The sequence below is a fragment of the Crocodylus porosus genome, unplaced genomic scaffold (genome assembly GCF_001723895.1).
Source record: "Crocodylus porosus isolate Cpor-Errol unplaced genomic scaffold, CroPor_comp1, whole genome shotgun sequence".
Taxonomy (NCBI): domain Eukaryota; kingdom Metazoa; phylum Chordata; order Crocodylia; family Crocodylidae; genus Crocodylus; species Crocodylus porosus.
In genome coordinates this window covers 10,237,604-10,260,607 of record NW_017728926.1, presented here as the reverse complement: position 1 = coordinate 10,260,607, position 23,004 = coordinate 10,237,604, and the positions used below count along the sequence as shown (strand labels likewise).

The 23,004-nt window shown below is 57.8% G+C and overlaps 1 protein-coding gene across 3 annotated transcripts in view; it reads right to left on the bottom strand.

Annotated features, from left to right (window-relative positions):
• Positions 1-2,402: 2,402 nt before the first annotated feature.
• FBLIM1 (filamin binding LIM protein 1) overlaps positions 2,403-23,004 on the bottom strand; it is a 32,251-nt gene continuing 11,649 nt past the window's right edge. Inside the window, exons 2-10 of one of the 3 annotated variants that reach the window (XM_019541428.1) lie at positions 19,382-19,488; positions 15,879-15,993; positions 12,411-12,702; positions 10,713-10,888; positions 10,061-10,190; positions 9,276-9,445; positions 8,301-8,479; positions 7,104-7,221; positions 2,403-5,504 (exon numbers count right to left, since the gene is read on the bottom strand). In XM_019541428.1, the coding sequence (XP_019396973.1) occupies positions 5,391-5,504; positions 7,104-7,221; positions 8,301-8,479; positions 9,276-9,445; positions 10,061-10,190; positions 10,713-10,888; positions 12,411-12,687 (1,164 nt within the window). In that variant the 5' untranslated portion in view covers positions 12,688-12,702; positions 15,879-15,993; positions 19,382-19,488 and the 3' untranslated portion in view covers positions 2,403-5,390. The other 2 variants (XM_019541427.1, XM_019541426.1) reach the window with 2 other exon arrangements.

Here is a 23,004-nt window from a genome sequence, read left to right as displayed (position 1 = left end):
TATGAGAAAGGCTAGGGAGAAGCTGGGGGAGAGTCTGCGATTTAGCATAAGAAAAGCTGTGGCAAGGCTGGGCAAGGAAAAAAGTCCTTGGCAGTGTTTCTTTCTTATCAGGTGCAAGATGCAAGCTGTGCATTTCTAACAATACTCCATTTCTAACAAGTGCTTGCTCAGGAATGAGAAGACAGACATGTTTTTAGCAAGGTCCAACAAGGAATTGGCTATTTCTATGGGAACAAAGAACAAATCTTGCAGGAGGGGGAATGTTCAACCTCATGCTTTGGGGCTTAGGTCGATCTGGATGAGACCAGGATGAGAGCTAATGTAAAGGCAGTTTATTGCACAGATGCAGCTGCAGGGTTCTTGCACCTTCCTCTGAAGCACCCAGGGCTGTCCACTGCCAGAGGCAGGAAAGGACAAGTCGGTGGGTCTGATCTAGCCTGGCAGCATGGCGTGTAACAGCTCTGGCTGCCAACATTATACATCATTAAGACATCAGACCTTGCAAACGGATCGACCTGCAGCTCCTGCAGCTGCATGGCACAGGCACAGGAAGGGGCCACACTCTCACTAAGCCAGGGGGAGAATAAAGCACTTCTCACTACTGCAAGGTTGCTTGCTGCGCTTGCAGCTTCTCTGCTGGTGCATCCTCAAAACAGGCGTGGCAGAGGGGCACATGGACAGTTCAGAAGCGCGCGCACTGGTTCCTGAACCTACTTTCTTTTAACTTCTGTGTGCTTGTCATGTGTAGGCATTGGCACCTTCATCCGGGAGAGGTGGGAAAGACAGAAAAGGAACCTGGAGGCCAGCTGGAAAGGAAGACATCGCAACCTGCAACAAGTGGCAACGCAGGCACCGTGTTAAGGCTCCCGCTGCTTCCCTTCCACAATGAAAGGGACCCAGTTAGGTCCAAGGGTAAAGCAAACCGGGGAAGGGCAGGGGCCTATCAGGGAGAGTGCTGGGGTTCCCATAAGGGAAAGCCAGCACGTTCTGCATCTAAGCCAAGCTGGACTTATGAGGCTGGACTCCACACCGGCTGAGGTTGCATTTCGAAGGGTAAATGGCAAAAATCCATATAATCCCCTGCGAGAGAGTTGCTCCATCTTTCTACCCTGCTGTGATGGTAGCTGTGTGGTTCATAGATTCATAGACTGAAGGCCAGAAGGGACCTTGGAAGATCATCAGGTCCAGCCCCCTGCACCAAGCAGGAAAGATGCTGGGATCAAGTGACCCTAGCAAGGTGACCGTCCAGCCTCCTCTTGAAGATCTCCAGGGTAGGCAACTGCACCACTGTTTGGTGCTCAGTGCCAAAGAGGCCAGGCCAGACCCCGTCTGCATCTCAGTCCAACGCAGCAGTGATGCTGTGCGGGAGGTGAAATGGGCTAGACAACCGCGCTCTCCCAGGCTGTCATGACCCAAAGGGCAGGGCAGAGAAACCTCCTTTCCTCACTGACTCGGGTCCTTTGAGCTGAGCCCTGACCTGTGGGAAGCTCAGGATCAAACCCTTTTACTCGTACCTCACATAACCCTCTGCCTATTATCATTAGCCTCTTGTCATCTTGCTTCTCTCCCTGCCCCGGGCTGAATGGAGGGTCCTCGAAGCTCTGTTACTGCTGGGCGGGTGTTGCTGAGAAAGGACAGGTTGAGGCAGCTCTGCACTATTTTGTGACAAAAGAGCAGGGAGTCAAGCCCATATCCTGGGTAAGTCAGGCCAGCATCTTTCCTTTTGAGCCAGACTAGACCTTGCTTTCTTGGCTAGAAATAATCTTTGCTTGCTAAAACTGTGGAGCTTCATAAATGTAAATCCACTGCTAGAAGCAGGTTACACTTGTCCTTCGAAGTAGACTAGAGCATCTGCCAGATACCCTGGCACCGGTGCCATCCACTTCCCAATGAGAGCTGCCCATGCCAAGGACAGAAGGAAGCACACAGACACTGGCACATGGCAGGTTTTTATTTTTTTTTACTTGGGTTTCAAGAAGAAAATGTTTTACACTGGATCATGTCATCTGGGAGCAGGATTGTCTTCTTAAATCAATACATTTACATAAACTCATCAGGCGCCTTGCCTTTTTCCTGAAATAACCAAGAAAGGCTGGCAGGGAAGTTACAATCTGTCTAGAAAAAGGAGGGACTGCTGTTTTTATTTTTTTCCCTGTCTTGCATTGTAATGCTGTTTTTCTTACAGCCATCTTACAGCGACAAACCCCACTAAAACGCTACGGTGCCCTGCGCACCGCTGAGACGAGCTTAGACCTTTCTTAGGGAGCTGACAACCACCCACATCTTAAATCTGTTACCAAATCATGCTCGGTTCCTGTAGGATTCAGGGAAGCAGCAGCTCTGGGTGAAGCAGAATCTATTTGACATGCTGCTGTCAATATGGTCTCCGTTTTTCTCTTGGGCCTGCCTGTATGACCCAGTGGTCTTTTATTTCAGGCCTGGTGGTTATTGCCAGAAAAGGTGTGCATCTAGAGGGAGGACCTGGCTTGCACTGTCTCTCTCGTTGCAGAATCCTAGCAGAGAGAAAACCCCGCAGTTTTGGTTGAGCTGCCCTAAGGAAAAGTCAAACCTCATGCAGTTCATTTGACCACGCCACGGTAAAACATGCCCCGTCTCTGGTGGGCTTGTATCACACGTGGTTATCGTGCTAAAGGGAAACCACATGCCTTTTCCAGCGATGAAGATGCGGCTTCATGGTTGGAGTGTCAAGCTCTTTGGGGACCCCTCCTGCTCCTGCACCGTGGCTGACAGCGGGGGGACTGAGTGCTACCACAATGCACGTACTGAACAATAATCTACCAGGAGCGCCGAGCTGGAAACGAGTCCTCTAAATGCAGTGTGCTGGGGTACGCTGGACCTGTGCCATCACTTAGCATGCTGCCACCAGAGACACACCTTCTCCCCTTTGCTGCAGCGTTTCAGCAGTCGCCCTGACCACACAGAAGGGTCCTCTAGGGCCGTGGCTTTCAACCCTTTTTCATTTGCCAACCCCTTTGGAAATTTCACATGGAGGTGTGGACCCCTTTGAATTGTAAGGGTGGGGATTCACATCCTTTGGATTGATCACAGTTAGCTTTCGTGGACCCTTAGATATAGCTTGTGGACCCCATGAAGTCTGTGGACCACAAGTTGAAAACCACAGCTTGGGAGCAAATTTTTGCAGCATTTTGTGCTGGTGCAAGAGCGTGATGTGTGAACGGCCTGCTTCAGTGCTAACACGCTGAGTGGACCACGACCATGACCGCAACCTCCCACTCTTCCAGCACAAAGATAAGCAAGTGCTCGTGCTATGAGCATTTGCCTGACATGAAAGGCACGGGCTCCTTGTGCCGTCTTCTTTGCAGATGAAGCTTTGAGTACACAAGGAATACCAGCTTCCACAGGGAATAAGCATGTGCACGGGCTTTCAGGGGCCTGAACTTTTGCCTGCCTTAAATGAGCGGTTCTTCAGGGCTTCCCCTGGCCTGGAGGGATGCAACCTCGGGCGTCATCTTGCATCTGGAGTGTTTCATTTCCCGTGCAGGTGCATGCAGGCTGAAGTATCAGTGCAAGTTACTCAAAGAGGTCAGCAAAGCCTGAAGCCCACGGCCCACCTTCCTGGGGAGCATGATGTGAACAGGGGGAAACCAACTGGTGCGGACACGAGCCGAGGCTGCTCGATTCCCTTCCTGTGGTTCCTGGCAGGCACAGTGGCCTCAGCATGGAGGCAGCACAAATCAGTGCCCAAAGGGTGGGGACAGGCTGGGCCACAAGCAGTGAGGCCAAGATGCTTCCTCTCGCTCGGATGCCTTCTCCAGTAGCGCTGGCACTTTACCCAGCGCCCGGCCGCAGGCGGAGGGGGCGGCCAGCTTCCCATCTGCTGCTGGAACCCCGCCTCTCTGCAGATGCTTGTAAAAAATAATTGCTGACAAGCTGCCTTTGCCGTGGGCTGGATCACACAGCCAAATAATCCTCAAAGCTCCCACTGCCTTACCCCCTCAGCCCGTTTCAAACAACTCCATGCTTGTGCCATATGGGTTGCGGCCAGCTCTTCAACCACCCCCAGCACCGACCTGCGACAACTCCCCCCATCATGCTACAAAGTGCTTCACACAAAGTGAAGGGCGGGTGGGTCAGGACATTATCCCCATTTTACAGCCATGGACATTGAGGCATAAAGGGCAATTTCATCTAGTAGGCAAGTGGCGAAGCCCAGTCTCCTGAGTCCCAGGCCAGTGCTCTGCCCGCTATCCCAACACTGCCTCCTATATACTACCAAGTTTAGTGGAGGCTTGTTTGTCGAGTGACGCTTCTGCCTCACCCGCTACAGTTTGAAACTGCTTCTTCCACTGAAATCAAAACACAATACCAGCTTCCCCAGTCCCTTCCGCACCAGACCTCAGATTCATAGACTGGGGAGAAGGGTGCATTGGGGGGACCCCCTGATTTAATACATGAGTAGCACATCAGCTGGTCTCCTGTGGCTTGAAGCCCCTGGAAAAGGCTTAATTTTGCAGAGATGCGCAAGACACCCAGCAGCACTTGGAGTTTGCCATCAGAGTCATGCAAAACCCGGTTTCCCGCAGTCCCATGTTCAGGCCTCCTCCACTGGAGCAAGCAGCTCCATCACAGTCGCTGAGGGACGATGGAAGATGGGATCTTAATTACAGGCTTGCTTCTATGGCCCTTACTCCCTCGAGTCCGGCCAGAAGGATCAGGCCTCAAGCTGCAGTCTCATTTTCGGGATGCAATGCTCTTCCTTTGCAACGTCCGTGATACCGCGCTGAGTCGGGACTCAGGCGGAGGCTTCAGGAAGCCAGAAGACGACGAGCATTACCTGCTGTCGTGGAAGGGGAAGATGCAGTCGTGGATATGAAGCCAGCCCCACTCGAGTCCATCACCTCCATCCTGCTGCCATCCTCTTCGGAGCGGCGTTGCCTACAGCGCAAGGCTGGCTTTCACCCAGTGTTAGTATCACGGTCTCGTTGCTTGTGTTCCTGCTAACACCCAGAGTGGAGAGCTCCCCTGCAAACGCCGCTGGGAAGATCCTCCATGATGGTAAGGCAGCAAGGGAGTTAGTTTAGCAGGCCGGGAGTTTGACTGCAGTCTCTGGCATCTCCTCAGATGTCCCCATAGCAGGTACTGAGAGCTGTTTGATGTGGGACCTGGCACCAGTGCAGGGAAGAAGGAGCCGTAGGGATGGAGGGAGGCAGCCCTCCGCCACCTCTCATGTCCAGACCAGAAGCAGGGAATTAGCACAGTCCTACCGTGACAACAGAGACCATCAGGACAGGGCAGGGCATGAGTGAACAGAGAAGGGAAGAACACAGACACGCTTTAACATACTACGATGGCTCGCCTCTGCCGTGTGACGGCCTCCGCAGTTCTCCAGAGACGCCCGCCCGGGCCCCTTAGCAGGATGACTCGTTCTTCTGGCTGAGGTGACAGGCCTTGCAGAGGATGTGGCTGTCCAGCGGGTAGCAGCCACTCTCGGTCGGCTCTGGGGACAGGGCAATCTTGCAGTTCTGCGGGGTATATTAAGCACGCGTGTTATTTGGGCCATGCTGTTTTCAATCTCGGCTCCCACCCTCCAAACCCACTCTGCCACTCCAGACCCAGCCCCTTGCTGCGTTAGCTCGTGTGGCCATGAGTTACACCCGCCTGTTGCATCTGGGCCACAGCACCCAGGCAGGAAGGTCAGTGCACTTCTGCATGGGCAGGATCTGACCACAAAACTCCTCCTGTATGGGATGGGCTTATGCACGCCCGGACGCTCAAACCGGCTCACAAAACCAGCCATTTCCAAGAGCAAGATCCACCCATGCAGCAAGGCACCAAGTACTTTAACAGCCCCTGGGAAGAGGGAGAGGCTTTTGGGGGTATGGTCTTCCAAGCCAAGAGGTTGAAACAGCGAGGGTAGGAAGTGGGCCACGGTGAGCCAGTCTGCTGACTTATCTCCATTGACTTCAGCGGAGTCTGAGGCAGGCTCTGGATTGATTTACACTGCTAAAGGCAAAAGAGTCTGTTCACGAGACTCCAACCTTCCCCTAGTCACCATAACACGGAGGATCCTTATGGGGCCAGCTGTGTGCAGTAGCACCATCTGGACTATGACGGCACTGCCCGTTCCAGCTGAAGATCCAGTGGTTTTTCCCAGGGGTGCAAAGATCACAAAATCTCAGGGGCCAGAGAAAGAAAGGAGGAGGCAGCCTTCTCCAGGCCAAAGCAGGGTGGCTCTACCATCACCTGCCAAAGCCCAGAATTGTAGAGCAGTGGGGCTGGAAGGGATCCAGGGGTCACGTCTAGTCCAACCCCTGCCTGAGGCAGGATCAACCCTGTCCAAACCGCCCCAGACAAATCCACCATCTAACTCCCTCGCAAAACTACTGCTAACCTTGATGCCACACAAGGCATCACACCTGAACCTGGCACAGGTGAGGCAGGGGGACCGCGGCAGCCAACATCCCATTAACATGCGGTCGAGAGATCCCAAGAGGCCATGTCCCTGCTACAGAGGAAGGCAAAAAAACCCAAACAACCCACAGTCCCTAGGCAGACAAGGTTCGTGGGGTAAATCTGATATTTTATTAGACCAACTCAAATGTTGGAAAAATTCTTCTTTGCAAGCTTTCGGGTATAAATACCCCTCGTCAGGCTGAGGAAGCCAGAGCACCTTGTCTGCCTATGTCCTTAGACCAACACGGCTACCACCTACACCCCCCACAGTCTATATCCATCTGACCATGGGGTAAAAATCCTTCCTGATGCGCTGCCCGGTCTTAATTAACCCCCGGGAGACAGCTCCCACCCAGGGGTAGCCGATCTCACTGTTAGGACATTCTCCCTGGTCATGGGACTTGCACATAAAGCCCGTCTCTGGGGGCAGACAGAGGTATCAGTTCTGTGGACATCTTATGATGCCTACATCAGCGCTTACAATGAAACTGTTGCATCCTCTCAATTTGATCACTCCACTTGGGGGAACAATCAAAGTTAAGAGTGACTGAGCTAATTGGTGTCGCTGCGAGACGCAACAGATCCGCGCAGCCCAGGGTGCTGGCAAGCAGCCGGGCCGAACCCTTCGCCCTCCCTCCAAACGCCGGTGAGGTCCCAGCACAACACACCTCACAGCGGTAGCAGGCCTCGTGGAAGTTTCGCCCCAGGCACTCGATCTTGTAGACATCTCTGCCCTCGTTCGGGATGATGGGCTCCTCGCAGGCACTGCACACGGAGGCATATTTCCTGACGGGACAAACGACCAGTCAACAAACAACCTCATCCATTAGCAGCTGTAATTTGAAAGGTAAAAAAGCTGTCCTGGGGATGGGCAGTGTAACTGGGCAAGCTGACCCGTAATGTGGAGACAGTCCCAATTCTGCTCTGCTTTATGCTGGGTTTACATCAGCAAGACCCCACTGAATCCTGACTTCCACCAGTGTGCGAGCAGACCCCAGCCACGCATCCATGTGACTAGAAATTAAATGTGAGTGAATGCCCAGACCCCAGAAGAAGAGAAACAAAGGCCTGGACATGCAGCATGTTTGCGGGGGTATAATTTATGGGGGGGTTATAAAATTGCAGCAGGACCCAGAGCGGAGAGCTGCTCGCAGTCAGGGCTAGCAGAGTGCCTCACCACCAAGCAACAGGGGAGGAGGTAATGGCCTGCTTGCCTTGAGCCAACTCCTACCCCGGGTGGAACGGGACAGATGACAGCTATGCTGGGGTTACTTAAACCACTGCAGTTTTCCACCTGATCTTTCCAGGGTAAGTGTCCACTGGATACAAGTCATTACACTGATCTAGAGGTTTACATCCTCTGCCCACTCTTCTTTTACACTGTTGTCAGCGTGTTGCATGTCCAGACCAAAGGAAAAACGAGTCTTGCTCACCAGATGCAAGTGGAAGGGCTCCATCCCGCCAACCACTCCTCCCAGGAGGAGTCCACTCACACAGCTCACCGCAGAGCTTTAATGAGAGCGCTGGACAGCCTGGGTTTGCTGGCCTGAGTCCTTGCTCTAGCAATGAAGGGCCTGCTCTTTCTACCCCTGAAATTAGCAGGGGCACGCCTGGATGCCAAGTTTGCAGGGGTCATAGACTCAATTCCTCCCTGCTGCACAGCTGGGCACCCAGAGACCCCTTTGCAAAGCCATTCTGCAACACCACAGGCGGGAGCAAGTTGGTGTCATTCACACCCTGGTTTCCCAGGGGTGAATGACTCCCCGCTTTGCATCTTGTGGAGAACCGAGCCCCGAGAGAGGAGGAGCAGGAAGAGGAGGCAGGCGCTGTTACAGGAGCTGGCATCCGCTGGGAACACCGGGTACCTGTAGAAGTCATCGACGCAGTGCACCTGGTCCTGATCGTCCACCGCAAAGCTCTCGTCCCCGATGCTCCGGCCACACACGACGCAAGTGAAGCACGCCGGGTGGTACCCGTTCCCCAGGGCTCGGACGATGTGCTTGAGGATCACGGCCTGGCACTTGGCACATTTCTCCAGGGTGTCCTGGGGCAAGGAGAAGGGCAGAGACCACTCAGAGGTGCCTCCTAAGCCCATCGCTGTCCTGACTTCAGAGCCTACTGCTTTGGTGCAAGTAATACCCATAGATGCATCGCAGTTATGGGACACAGCGTCCACCTGTCCTACAGCAACAATCCTTTGCCTCTTGGCAGTGCTTTGTCTCTGGGCTCTTCCCAGCCTGTTCCAAAGCATCCATGACCGACATAAGCATCACCCCATTTCACAGGGTGGGGAAGGCAAGGCACGGATCTGGTATGGTTCAGCCAGCCAACCAGGGTCTCTCATGGTCGGGCCCTCAGCTCCTGATTTTCAGAAAGCAACATGAGACGGGCAATGCTCAGCTCCTCCCCGCACCACCCTCAAGGGGCCTCGGACAGAGCAACCAGATGTGGAGGCAGAGGCATTGTCTGGAAATCTGGGCCTAAGCAATTTGCCACCGGTCACCCGGTTGGAGTCAGGGAAGGAACGTAGCAGGCTGGAGCACCTTGTCCCCTGTGCTCACCACCTGGCCTGGTTGTGCTAGGGGCTGAGCACCCCTGCAGTCATTGGGGGCCCATGCAGGATCAGGCCATTGTTCTGTCTGGGCTTGCATCAAAGCCAGCGTGTCTGGTCGTTACAAAGACGAGTCTCCCTGTGGGGTCGCCCTGCACTCAGCCCCCCAGGATTCACCTCTTGCCAAGCTGCGGCAGTCCCCAGTTCCCCTCCTGCTCCAGAGCCAGAGCCTACACCTGGGGACGCAACGGCTTGGTCCTTCCCACGGCCCCGCGCCCAGACCGCTTACCTGGTAGCAGGAGTCGCACACCGGGCGGCCGTCTCTCTGGTAGTAGCGCTGGCCCGCCAGCTGGCAGTGGCAGACACGGCAGGTGAAGCAGTCCGCGTGGTACTGCTTCCGCATGGCCTCGATGGCCGGCGCCCGGGCAGGTATGGCTTTGTGGCAAAAGGCACAGACGTCTGCAAGGAGGGAGGATGTCGTGGCACCGGGACTGGTGGCTCCTCCTGGGCAAAGCCGCCAGCCCCTGAGGTCCCTGTGTCAGCACCAGGGGAGAAAGCCGAGGCTTGGGGCCCCCGTACATCCCACAGTGGGTGGGAGTGTCACCAATGCATCTTCCATTGTCTTCAGTCCCCTCCAGCAAGCAACTTGCATCTTCCCCTTCCCTTATGAGGCTCCTGACACTCCCTTCCCCCTCCACGAGGCTTGTGATACCCCTCAGCAGCCCCAATGCCCTGGCCAACCCCAGCCCATCCTGTGCCAGTCATCGGGCTGCTGCCACGCATGAAGATGTGTCCTGTATCAGGGCAGTCCTGTATTCCCGGGCCCCATAGGAAAGGGCAGTCCAAGCTCTGGAAAACGCTGTGCCAGTGGGGAGGCACTCAGGACCCTATCACCTGCTGACACTGAGCCCCAGCCCCGTGCCTCAGTTTACCCACCTGGGGACAACACTGCCCATTTCATCTGCACGATGCACTGGGAGCTGGAGATGCAAAGTGCCATCCCAGCACCCAGCACAGTGACACGGGCTCGCTGCAATCAGGCTTTCCGCACCCATCCTGCCTCTGGATTGTTACCTCTGGAGACGTCTCTGTCCAGGTGCCCATTCACACCCTCCTTTGGTCCCTGCTGCTCCCGGGCTTGCGCTGGGCCGCTCGGCTGGCTGCGGTGCTGCCTCAGCTCTGCTGGGAACACGGCCGAGGCCTGCTGAGCAGAAAGAGGCCTGGTCAGCGGGGGCCCCGGGTGTCTCACCGGTCCAGGCTGAGCACGCGGGATGGCGAGAGCTTCACTGTGCTAAAAGCAGGAGCATCCTTGGGACAGGTGGCATTTGAATCACATCAGCTCCGCACAGTGCTGCAGAGACAAGGCAGCCAGTCCCTGGGCCGCGGGGGAGAGCTTGCAAATCCACTCGTTCCTGGAGCAGCCATCACACCAGGGGCTGTATGCACGCAGTCCCTGTCGTAGGATCCTGTGAGCTAACACACAACAGCTGGGAGAAAAGCAGGATCATTGGCCCCATCACACAGACGGGCAAACTGAAGCACCAAGGGACAAGCGACTTGCTCAAAGTCACACATGGATTCCAGGAACGAGCCTGTGTCAGAGCAGGGAACCAACGCGAAGCATGTCCCAAGGACTAGGGTGCTGCTCTACAGGCTTCAGGGTTAAAAGCACCTAGGAAAATTGGGCCGTGAAACCCCCCAGGGGGCCTGAGCAACCAACCCGTACCTGCAGAGGCCTGGGGGAAGCCACGTTCAGCTTCTGCAGGTCGGGGACGAGGGTCTCTGCCGGCCGGGCGGGCAGCGCGTCTGCTAGGAGAAGGCACGGCGAAGGAGGAGGAGGCGGGGGGAGGTTCGGGGCAGAGCCTGTGGGGACATCAGCCGGGCGAGGAAAGGAGGAAAAGCCTGAAACACACAAGGAACGGCTCTGGACTCGGAGGCGTCTGGGGCCCTGCCGTCCGGGGCAAGTGCTTCCAATCTGGTGGCTCCACGTGGGCACCTTGAGGTCCGGGCTGAGAAAACCTTCCTCCGCGGAGAGGTGCAAGCTGTGGACGTAGGGAGCCACCCCACGCTGCGAGTCCTCCGGGGAGGGACTGCTGAGCAGGTTCCTGCCTGCGCTTTGCAGCAGCAGTGTCACCTGAGCCTGGGGTTTCCTTTGTGGACACGTGTCCAACTGGGGACACACGCGTGTGCAGAGGCAGGCAGGATACGCACGTTCCCATCGCACCTGCAAAGAAAGCTGCCTGCACGATAACCCCATCGAGAAGCTGGCTTTGGTATCCCTGGGCACAGAGTGGGGACCTGAAGCCCAGACAGGCTAAGTGACATGCTCCAGGCCACACAGGGAGTCTGTGACAGAGCCAGGACCTGGACCCAGGGGAGACAGGAAGGGAACAAAGCCAAAGCGGCTGGTCCCGTGTTGGGCCTCATGGCAGTCTGGCCCTACCTCTGTTCTCGCTGAGCCATGGTTTGGACTTTGACAGTGCACCCCCCCGTCGTGCTGGCCGAGGCAGTGGGTTTGGGGGGTCAAATGCCCTGAAGGCAGCAGCCACATGTCTCCAGTGGCTGTTCAGGGGGCGGCTCTGCAGGGGACAGAGGAATCGACCTGCACATCTACTTGCTAGCAAGTGGCCAAATCCATCTGCTCAGCTCTGTGTTTGCTCTGCAGCCCACACCCCACCCAGCCTGCTCCAGGAAGGATACGACCAGCCCAGAAGGCAAACTGTCTTCGCCGTGGAGGCAGTGGGAGCATGGTGGCAGGGCCAACAGACCCAACAACCAAGTGACGACGGGCAGCAGCTGGCACATGGAGAAGGCTGGGATGCCTCCACGTCACGCCAGCAGCTGGGGAGCTGGAAGATGAGGACTAAGGGATCCTTCGGCCGTGCTTGAGATCCCCTCCAGCGAAGCAGGGCTCCTCTTCCCACTGGAAGCACCTGGCCCGCTACCGGCCTGGCGCCAGGGGAAAGCAGGGGGTGGACCCAGCTTGCAGCTGGCTACTTCTTTAGGGCCGGAGCCTGGCCTGGACGGGGAGGGATTGCGGGTACCGGTGGTGATGTGCTGAGACGCTGCACTGAGGGCACCAGTGGACCGGAGGGACCAGCAATGCAAGTGCGGTGCCCACAGCCTGCCTCAGAGGCAAGGGAGCACCCCAGGCCCCATGCTGCAAGAGGAGCAGCACAGGGAGGAGCAGAAAGCCAGACCCAGCCTAAATAAGCAGCCGGGAGCTGTGCCCTGAGGAAAGAGCAGGGAGAGCTGCTCGGGTCCAGGGTCTCCAGCCTTCAAACATCCTCTGCAAACAATTTGCGGCTCCACCACTGCACCCTCCTCCCCAGGGGGGCAACCTGTGACACCCCCTATTGTCAGCCCGGGTGCAAAAAGGATGCGAGCCCCCTGCGCTGCATATTGTCCCTTGCATACGCCTTACCTCCATTGGACCAGCCGCCCTGGCCAGGAGACGGCCCGGTGGGTCCCAGGGTCCTCCCATTCTGCTTGCCAGCGGGGCAGCTGGTGGGCAACTTCTTTGGAGGCGACGCTTGGAGCGGCTGAGTCCCCACAGGTTTTGCAGCCTCCCTGAGAGGCTCCGAGCTGGGCTGACAAGCCTCCGGCCTAATGCCTCCCTTGACGGCTGCGTCCCGCTTTGGCGGGGCCAGGGTGATGTATACGGACGAGGCAATCCTCTTCTCCACCTTCCCGGACAGCATCTTCGACGAGGGGCTCTGGAAGGGACAGGGGCAATGAGAAGGAAGCCAGGAGCTGTGCTCTCTTCCTCCCGACCGGGCTCCTGGCACCCCTGTCCCCCTGGCCGTGACCCTGCAACGCCTCTCCCGGTCAAGATCCTCCCAGTCTGAGGCTTTCCCGTTTCCCACACCCTGGGCGTGTAGGCAGCAGCGGAGGTGAGCTGGCTTTTGGGGCTGTGCCCAGCTGCTCCCGATGAGGTAGAGCTATTTCCCCTTTGGCTCCTATGCACTCAGCGCTATCGGCCCGCACACGCCCTGGCGTTCAAAGTCTGGAAAGGAAGGAGAAAGAAACCAGCCCATCGCACCCGACCGGAGCCCAGGAATCAGCTCGGAGCTCTGTGGAGCCAGGTGGGCTGCGAGAACAGCGCTGCCGACACGCAGCTGTTCCCGACGGCGCAAGGGCCCCATCCTCATCCCCTCCTCTCCACGCCTGGTTTGTTACTAGGAGGAAGGAACCGGATCAGGAGCAAAAGCCCTGGGAAGCTGCAGAGCTGGTTTCTACACGGCGCTGCTGCCACTTTGCTCGCTCTGTGCCTCTGTTTGCCCATCCGTAGGGCAGAGAGGATGAGCCTGCCCCGTTGCAGAGGGGCTGTCACCTTGGAGCTGCGAAAGGGGAGGCAGTAGAGGCACAGAGCAGACAAGGATGGTGCACGGCTATTGCTACAGCACCAAAGCTCAAAGCTTTCACATGCCTCGTAGGCTGCACGTGCACCAGGGCCTCCTGCCAGCCTGTGGGAATGGGACAGCTCGGGGCTCTCGCACGGCGCTCCAGCGCTCCCGACGGCTCAGCCATGGCTTCCGACCTGGCTGCCCTCCATCACAGACGTGAGATGGGATTACCATCAACTGAGACTAGGACCACATGCAGAGGGTCCAAATCAGACAGCTCCCTGTGAACCGTGCAGCCCACAAAGCAAGGGCTTGACTCCCAGCCCCTTCTGCATCGACCCCAGCGGCTCCACTCAGACCCTCAGTGCAGCACTGATCCCTACCAGAGACTCTCTCACGAAGCACATGCCCCAGGGCAGAGGTACGGCAAAGTGGGCAGCCTGGCCCTGGCGTTTCTTGCCACTTAAGCGCTTTATTCTTTCCACATGGATGTCTGTGAAGAATCAACCAGGCTGTGTATCCAGCATGGTGCAGCCATGGATCCCCAAGCCCTTTACACAAGAAGCCAGGAGCATCATCTGAGGGGGAAACTGAGGCACGGGAAGGGTCAGTGGCAGGAATAGTGCCCGCACCACTGAGCCACGCTGTCTTCCCCAAAAAGCACACTGGTTCCTTGCCGCCCTTGGAAGGACGTTACCGGCTCCCACCAGTGCGGGGGGGTGCTAAAAAGGAGGCAGCTGGCATGGACGGGTGGCCCCTCCCTGGCTGTCAGGGCATCACAGTACCAGTCTCACCACCCCGGCGGGTACCAGGACAACAGATGTCTCTTCAGTGAGGCTGGTCCCATCTGACTATAGCAGACCATGGGCCTGAGCTCCCTGCAAGGGCAACGAGGGAAACTCAGTACAACACCAGGGATTTAACCACTGCCGTTCATAAAAGCCGCTTGGCTAAATTCCACCTCTCTCCCCCTGGCCACTTTCTATGCTGGAAAGGACCCCCGGGCACTAACGAGCTCTTCCACCTCGTCTGGGAAAACTGAAATCAGCCAAACAGCGTGTGCGTGGGGAGAGCGGGAAGTAGAGCCGCAGCAGGCCGGGAAGGCCTGTGCTTGGGCAGATCCATCCATATCTCGGTCAAATGAATTCAGCGCCCGGATATGGAAACAGTGCATGGAAAGGAAGTGGGGAGATGCAATCAGATCACAGCAATCCTAGAGAAGTCGGGCTGGAGGGATCTCCAGGGGTCCCTCTGGGCCAGCCCCGTCCTGCCCCCAGCGAGGGGGCAAAAAGCTGCCTCTGTCCATGGGCCGCATGGTACAGGTGGGCAGTGCTTATGGACACGTCTCTCGGTAGCTCCAAGCGATCAGGAAAAAGAAGACGTTTGGCCAATTTGTGTCGTTTGCACAGAGGAAAAGCCACGGGAAATCTGAGCCGAGGCACGTCAATCCCAACCAACCCCGGGTGCAGACAGACACGGCAATTATGTGGGTGTAGAAGGCAACAGGATTTACCCCCCGGGAGCGTATGACCCCTGATGTGCTCCACTGCGTCCGCCCCAGCCCGCAGCCAGCGGAAGCGAGCCTGGAGCGGGATCCTCTACAACGAAGCAGCTGCCGAGTTATCCTGCCTGACTCGGAGCGGAGCAGACACCCGGAGCAGTTGCAACACATCAGCCTGATGACCGGCGAGTCCGGCCCCCTTTTCTAAATAACCAGAATGGTTTCATCTCTCCACTCCCTTCATTTCGTTATTTCCTTCCATTTTACTACCAAGGCAGATAACACCCCAATTTGAAACAAAACATTTCATCCAGCCCGAAGACCACGCTGTCTTCCCATGCTCTGCGGCTGCCGGGGAGCCAGTCCTGGCCGCAGCCAAGTGGCTGCTGACGGTGCACGTTCCGCGCCGAGGCTGGTTACGACATGGGAAGTCCTTGGCACCCTTTCCAGTAATTTTCCAAAGCCCAAGGGAGGCCCCAAAAGCTGACTGCTGTAACCAGGGATGCAGTGGGGTCCTTTGCTTCTCCAGAGCACCGTCCCCCCCACACTGTCAAACACGATCTATGGCAGGGCACAAAGCATTGCTCTGCATCAGGTCAACCCCCCAGGACCAGACCTCCACTCTCTTCCCAGCTCTGAACTCCCCTTGGGCAAGATCCCGCTATACTCCATGCCTCAGTTTCCCCAGACGCAAAATGCAAGAACGAGACAGACCCAACTCACCGAGAGGGGCCGGTCAGACCAAACTCATCAGTGTTTTGTGCGGACGGAGCTGAGAGACGCTCAGTGAAAGGTCCTGGAGGAAAGGCAGGGTTAGCTGATGCTTGGGCCCTATCGCCTTTTGCATGGTATTATTTATGTGCAAAAGCCAAGGAGTTTCAGCAACGCGCCCACAGGTCAGGGGAACTCCTGGGCAGCTGGCTAAGCGGCTTGTCCCTGATGTAGTGGCAAAAAGCAGCCAAAATTTCAAAACACAGCACAACTCTCCACCAGAGCCACCGAGCTGCAAGTTCTGCAGGAATCAGAAACAGTTTAAGCTACTTACCGGGTTCCCCCCTCCTAAACTGGCCTGCAAGCCGCGGTCTCCCAAAGTGGACGACGTCTCAGCGCGTGCTGATGGGAGCGACGTCTGTAGCAGCTGTGATCGCTTCGAGAAGAACCTGGTGGTGGAAAAGCACGTCTGGTTACAATCAGCGCCGAGCAGCATCGTGACCTGAGACTGATGTCCCTAACATCCTCCTTGCAAGCGATGGGCCCAGACTCACGGAGAGGGTTGTCTTCTAGGATCTTAGTTTGAAATTAGGAAAGATACAGAAAAAGTAAGAAAAAAACCAAAACAAAAGAACAAAACAAAAAACCATTAACATAGTCTGATGACATCATCTGCCATAAATCATTAGCAGCTGGGGAAAAAATCAGAATTAAAGGAACAGTTTGGTACTTTCGGCCCCAAACTTCAGCTCTGTAGGAAGAGTTGTAACAACCTAGAACTTTTTGTATTTCGTAAAACAAGGGGACTGGATGGAGCTCAAATGTGACCCACTAATGGGGCTTTACTGCACATCTTTTTATGGAAAAAAAGGCAAAATAAAAATAAAAAATCCCTGAAAACACTGGGATTCTGGAGAGCTGCCCAACATCTCCAATCCCGGGAGCACTCACACATTCAGCTGAGAGCTGACGGTCCTACGTGTTTAACTTAAGACTTGCTTTCTCCAACATGTGACTTGGCGGTTTCAGTTAAAAAGGTGTGAACAAGACAGAGAAAGTTTGAAAGGCTCCAGTTAAAATCTCCCTCTCCTCTCAATTGCTCAACTTCCACTTTCTTGGCTGTTGGACTCTCATCATTTCACCTGCCTTTCGGCATCGTAAATACTTCCAGGACCAACGGGAGGAGAATTTCTATGGGCAAAAAGCGTCTGGGGGGAAGTGGGGGCAGGCAGACAGGCTTGAAATACTTTCTGACCTTTATTTCTACGTGATAAGGAAGCAGAGAACGGGCCAAAGCCCACAGATATTCTTCCCCTGTGTGGGTCATATGTGGGTGTAAACCTTCCCCATCAGAGCCAGGGCCCTGGAGAGCAGAGGACTTTTTCCCAACAACTCAGTCGGTCTAATAAACGATATTGCATCGACCCAAAGTATCTTGTCTGCCGATGTCCTTAGACCGGCGCAGCTACAGCCAGCAACCCTGCAGCTCCCAGGAGAGAGCAAGGAAGGGCCGCAGCGAGAGATGGGAAAATGCCCAGCCTGCAAAGCAAAGCAAAATGCGGAGAAGTCAACCAGAGGCCCGGACGGTGCAAAGTCAGCGGGCATCTTCTCATCCTTCAGCCTGAGCTAAAAAGGTGGGAAGCTCAGAGCAGAAAAGTGTGTGAGTGTGAGTGTGAGCGGGCTGGAAGGGGGCACTGCTTCTACTTCTACCTGTCTGATATTGCAAAGCCATTTCTGTTGCAAGCTGAGGAGTGTTTTTCTCAGCCAGGCTCCTGTAAAGCAGACCCTCCCCGTCTCCCGGCAGACACACAAGCACACACGCTCCAGCAAGCCAAGGGAGCCCCCAAGCAGGGGGTGACTTTCCAAACCATCAGCGCTACAGAGCTGCAGCGTGCAAACCCGTGTCGCTCGAAGACCCGGCGGGAGCCCTTGCTCCTCGCCGAGATCCTGCGATAGGCTGAACCGAGCCCTTTGTCCCTCCGTGTTTATGTTTTAATATTGTTGCTTGGATTTAATTTCCTGGATCGCCACTCCAGGGGGGAAGGGAGATCCCGCTATACCTGTGAGCCCTGGGCAGCCCACTACGATGGGGACCCGGTGGTGCTAGCCTGACTCCAGCCAGTAGCGTAATGAGAAGTGGCGGGGGGGTCTCAGGATTGGGGGCACGGAGGAAATGAAGTCCTGAGTCTGAGCAATATTACACACCTGACTAACCCAGCAGCTGCTTAGGAGCCTCTCCGCTCAAGGTCAACATAGATGAACAAAATGAAACTAGCACCCACAACCAGGGTAGATGCGCTTCGGCACCTCTCAGTGGAGACGCTCCAATCCTTCACAAGCAGCAGTTAATTAGGCCCTGACAAAGCTAGGAAGTAGCCGTCATCTTTTGCAAGTGGGGAAACCGAGGCACGGAAGCAGCCATTTGCCAGAGGTCACCGTGGCAGCCATCAGCAGGGCTGGGGTCAAACCCAGGAAGCTTAATTCGAAGCCCTTCTGGCTCCAAGCACCAAGACACCACAACGCACCGGGTAAAGGTGCATGGTCTGTGCATGGTCTGTGCGGCTGCTAACATGCTTTGGGGCTGGCAGGGAAAGCACCAGACCCACAGAGGAGAGGAGAGGAGAGGAGAGGAGACTCTGGCTACCAGCACACGCTGCCCTGTAACAGGAGAGAGGACCCAGAGGTGCTCTGCCTCTGCAAAGCGCCCGCCGCCCCTTACGGCATGGCAAGCCCAGCTGGTAAAGGTCACCCCCCCGTCACACGTGGGGACACGGACGCACAACACAAGAACGCCGCTGGCTCGCATCTGTGCAGGGATTCGGTGTGGACAAACCCAGCAAACCCACACAGGCCTTTGCAAAATTCTTCTTCCAGCATCGAGAACGTGGTAGAAACCTCCCCGCTGCAGCTAAAGTAGGAAAAGGGAAGGAGTGAGGCCTGGGCAGCCTTCCAGCCGCTGTCCCGCAGCCCCCCCTCCCCCCCCGGCTAGGGATTGGGGTACATGCAAGCCGCTTCCTCTCCGACTCCACGGCGTGGGGGGTCCCGGTTAGACCTGCAGCCTAGCTCTGGCTCCGGCTCCTTCCATGCGATCGGAGGCTGGCAGCGGTCCTGGTCACCGGGTCAGGGGTTCGTGGTTCCCATGTGCAGAGCCAGCTCCTGCCCCTTGGCTTCCTGCCACCTCCCCTGCTCTCCCGGCTCCCTGGCACCATCCGGCCTCTCCTGCACGGTGCCCACGTCCCGGTGCTGCACGTGGGATCTCAGCGGCCTCCTCCACAGCCTCATCCCAGAGCTGCTGAGCCCGAGCGAGGTGCAAGCATTCACCCCCCCACCGGCAAGACAGAGCTCCCACCTCGATCCAGGGGAGCCGGCACCTAAGCACGCGGACAGTCTGGGCCGGGGCTCCACGTCTGATCCGTGCTACGGGCTCTTTGTGCTGCTTGACAGGGAACTTGAGAGCAGAAGAAATCCTGCCCCCAGCTAAGCGGGCTTTCGTGTAACGAAAACCAGACCCCGAGCCCGTGGGGAGCAGGACGCGTGTGGTAAGTGGGAAGGTAAGCCCAGCACGCACATTCTGCGCATACTTGGTGCGTGACATAATGGTTCGGAGACTTTTTTTTAAAGCCGAATTCTCCCTCTTCCTTGGCTCGGCGCGCATCTGTTAAACGCCACGGAGCAAACAGGCAGCCCGGCCCCCGGCTCCCTGCACCAAACGTCTCCCGGCCCTGCCACCCAAGGTGTGGGAAGGGAGGTCAGGCGTGGCCGGCTGCCATTCACCAGCTGCAGGCATGTCTCCTGGGGGGAAATCGTGAAGTCGAATTTCTTACAAAGGATACGCACACGTTTCCTTCAACACAGGGGAAGCGCCCGAGAGCCCGACCTCTCCATGTGGCGGCTGGAGACTTGCTCCCGGAGCAGGGCACGTCCCAGCTTTCCCTCGGAGCCAGCTGCTGAGTGGGCGAAACGGCTCAGAGAGGCCTGGGGACGTGTCTCGTCTTGCGGCTTCCTTCCCTCCCCTGCCAGCCTCCTCCGGCTGACGCATGTGAGCACCACCGAGGAGCCGGGGCCGCCGAGCCCCGCAGCTTTGGGCAAGTCCCGTGGCCAAGACGGGACGAAGCGGCCCTGATCCTGGGGGCTGGATTTGAGACCTCTCCAGAGGGCTGCGTGGTTACTTGAAGGGTGGGGGGTGCCCTGCACCCAGCGACATCAGCCCTGCGAGGCGTACCCCAGCTCGACGGCTCGGTTTGGAAGTTGGGCTCCGGCCTTCCTTGCTCAGCTCAGCCACTTCCACGGACACCTTTGGGCACGCGGCGCACAACCGAATTGAGAACAGCGAGCAGGTTCACCCGGCGCTTAGACCGGCCCCCGGCATGAACCTCAGGGTCTGCGAAGACAGCGTCAGCATCTCCCGAGCTCTGGCACCGCTGTGTCTTCGATCCTCGAAGAGTGCCATGAGGTGCGAGGGCGCGAGCAGATCAACTAAGCAGAGGGTCAGGCTTGTCCCTGCCTGGGCAATCTCCCACCTCCCCGACCCAGCACCCGTGCAGGGAAGTGAGCACTGTCATATATAAATAAGTGTTTGAATTTGGGGGGTCGCAAAGGTGGAGACCCGGTGCTCCGGACCCTGGGACCCCCGCAGGCCAGGGCAGAAGGTAGGAAGGGAGGCAAGGCTCAGGCAGCTCCCGCGGGTGTAATCCTGCCTGGCGCAGGGCCACCCCGGGAAGCGACGGGAGCTGCGGCTCCTCAGGGCATCCCGGGCCCAAGCCCGCCGTGAGCTGCTCCCCGTAATCGCTTCGTGGCTGCAGGGGGTGCAGCCTGGCCCCGTTGGGGGAGAGCCGCGTCCTCCAGCCCGGCCGAGGGCAGGAGCCCAGCAAGGCTGGGGCAGACCACGACCCCGGGCACGGATTCCCAGCCAGGGGAAGGACGCGCTGTTTGCTCAGACCCAGACGGCCGTGTGCGGACAAGCCTGGCTTCACAATGGGAAAACAAACAGGGCCCTTCACATCCCTGAGCTCCGCATTCATCTGTCAGCTCCTCTGTCTGCCCAGCCCAGCCACCTGGCCCCTCTCCTTCCCCTGGGGCAGGGCGGGGCAGGGCAGGGGAGGCCCATGCTTTGAGCTCAGCAGTGAAGGGCTGGGAAAGGGTTAGCGGGGGACCCCTAATAACAGTCATCGAGCCCCCCGGGCTTTTCCCTCCAAGCACATAAGGCCCAAGCAATGTACGGCTTCACCCCCATGTTGCCCCCTCTTTTGTCCCCGCCACAGAGAGGCTAAGGGACTTGCCCAAGGCCGTGCCTCCCTCTGCTACCTCCAGCCACAAGCGCAGGCTGGCTCGCCTCCGAGATTTGGGCTAGAGGTGGAATCAGGACTCCAGCCCTTCCCCAGCTGGGGTCCGGCATGGGAGGCAGGGCCTGTCTGGGGCCCGCTGGCGCCACGGGGACCCGGCGTTAGCTCCAGGGCTAAGGTCAGTCTCTGGGTACTGGAGAGCAGGAGGGGGGAGGGAGGGGAGGCATGGGAAACCATTTCCACATGTGCTGCTGCGGGAGCTCTCGCACCGCGCAGGATCCTGGGCTAGATCAGCCTTGAGCCTGACTGCTTTTCATTCACTTGTTTTAGGTCCTTTAATCACACCCAGGCCCATGCCACCCTTTAACCTCCGTAACAAGGGCCAGGCCCATGCCACCCTCCGCCCGGCTGCTGGGGTCCAGCCGCTGGACCGTGCACCAGACACGGCTGCTCTCAAAGAGTGACTAACGCCTCCAGAAAAGAGGCTTTCCCCTGCACTTCCTGGCAAGGTCACACAGGATATAGCTCCGAATCATCAGGATGACGAAGTCCACCTGGTGAGCAAGCCTGGCTGCTTAACCCTTGCTGATCCGGGACCCATCCTTGACAGGGACAGAGCTGCTTGGGCACAGAGCTTGCTGGAATGGCAGACCTGCGGATTTCTGAGCAAGGAACTTGGCTGCTGCCGGTCCTTTCTCCAGTGCCCAGGGAAACGGGACTTTGCAGGCCTGCCAGGCGGGCTGGATATGCTCGGTTCTGCCTCAGTGCAAGGGGCTGGACGAGAGCAGGGCTGTCCAACTGGATGCCACTGCCTGTGATGGGAGCGCCAGGCTTGCATTGGATGCGTGTGCCACATCAAACTGGTGGCTGCAGCTGGTGGCCACATGCAGCCTGTGCAGGGTTAACTCGTGGCCTCTGGGTTTGCGGCTCCCTGCACTGCCCTCCTGGCGCTGCTGCCGGGGTCTCCAGGCTGCCCCTTCCGCCCCGCTCGCGGGCAGGAGAGCAGGACGGAGTACATGGTGCTAAGGGAGCAGTCTCATGCTCTGGACCACACAAAATCTAGAGGTCCTTTCCAGCCCCTCTTTTCCATGAACCTAAGCGAGACAAACGATCCTCCCGCTGGGATAAAACCCTGCATGGATTCAAGCCCGAGGCAAGCCTGGTGCTCCCGCCACGGGCAGTGGCACCTGTGTCCTAGAACAACGCAGATGTTCTGCACCCGGTCGTTTCCGGCACCCGGGGGCTCTCCCCAGACTTTTCTGCCTTGATTTGCAAGGGTAAAGACTTTGCCCGAACACGCTCAGCCACTCCGGCGATGCTGGGATAGTTATGTGCCGCTCTAGTGAGATGGGTGTCCTAATCCACACAGGCATCTCCACAAAATACCTGTGCAATGAATGGCTCTGCCTCCCAGGGGAGGCGATGCGGCGCGGCCCATTGCAGGGGCCACTGTCTGCTCCCGATCCTGAATTTTCAGGCCAGCTGTGGGGCTGCACCAAGTCTGGCTAGCCAGCATCAGGCCCTGGCAGCCCTCCCAGGAGCTGGAGACTGCCTGCCGGGACCCCGTTCCCCCCACCTCCCAGAGTCCGCCCTCCCCTACAGCCCCCACACCCGGGGGAGCAGCTGAAACTCCCGCAGGCAGGCAGGGCCAGGCCCGCGGGCACTGCAGAGACCGGGCTCAATTCCCTGCCCTGCCACGGGTGTCCCGCGTCCCCCGGGGCACGTCACTCAGGCTCTCCAGGCCTCAGCTTGCCAGTGGAAACGAGGGCAGCACCCCATCTTGCAGGGGGCATTAAAGACAGTGGAAACCCTCCAGTGCTGTGGTCACGGGGGCCAGCGACCCTCCCTCCCGGACGAGGCGCAGCGGCCGGCGGCCACACGCGGGCCGCCCTGCTCCAGCCAGCTCTGCCAGCCGACCCGCGGGCGTGGGGGAGGCTTTCAGCTGCCCCCGGAGCCCGGCTGCCGCCGCCAAGCGCCCTGCGGAGCCTGCCGCGGGTATTAGCCCCGTCTGACAGGCGGGGGGCCGCGTCGCGCTCCCGACGAAACGAACCGAGGCGCACGGGGAGGAATCGCGGCTTCTCCCCCGTGGCAAACCCACTGAAAACAGCCGCTGCCCAAGCGCTGGGCCCGGCGGCCCCGCGCCGTGCGCTTGCTGCGCCCCCTCCGCGCGCAGCCGCA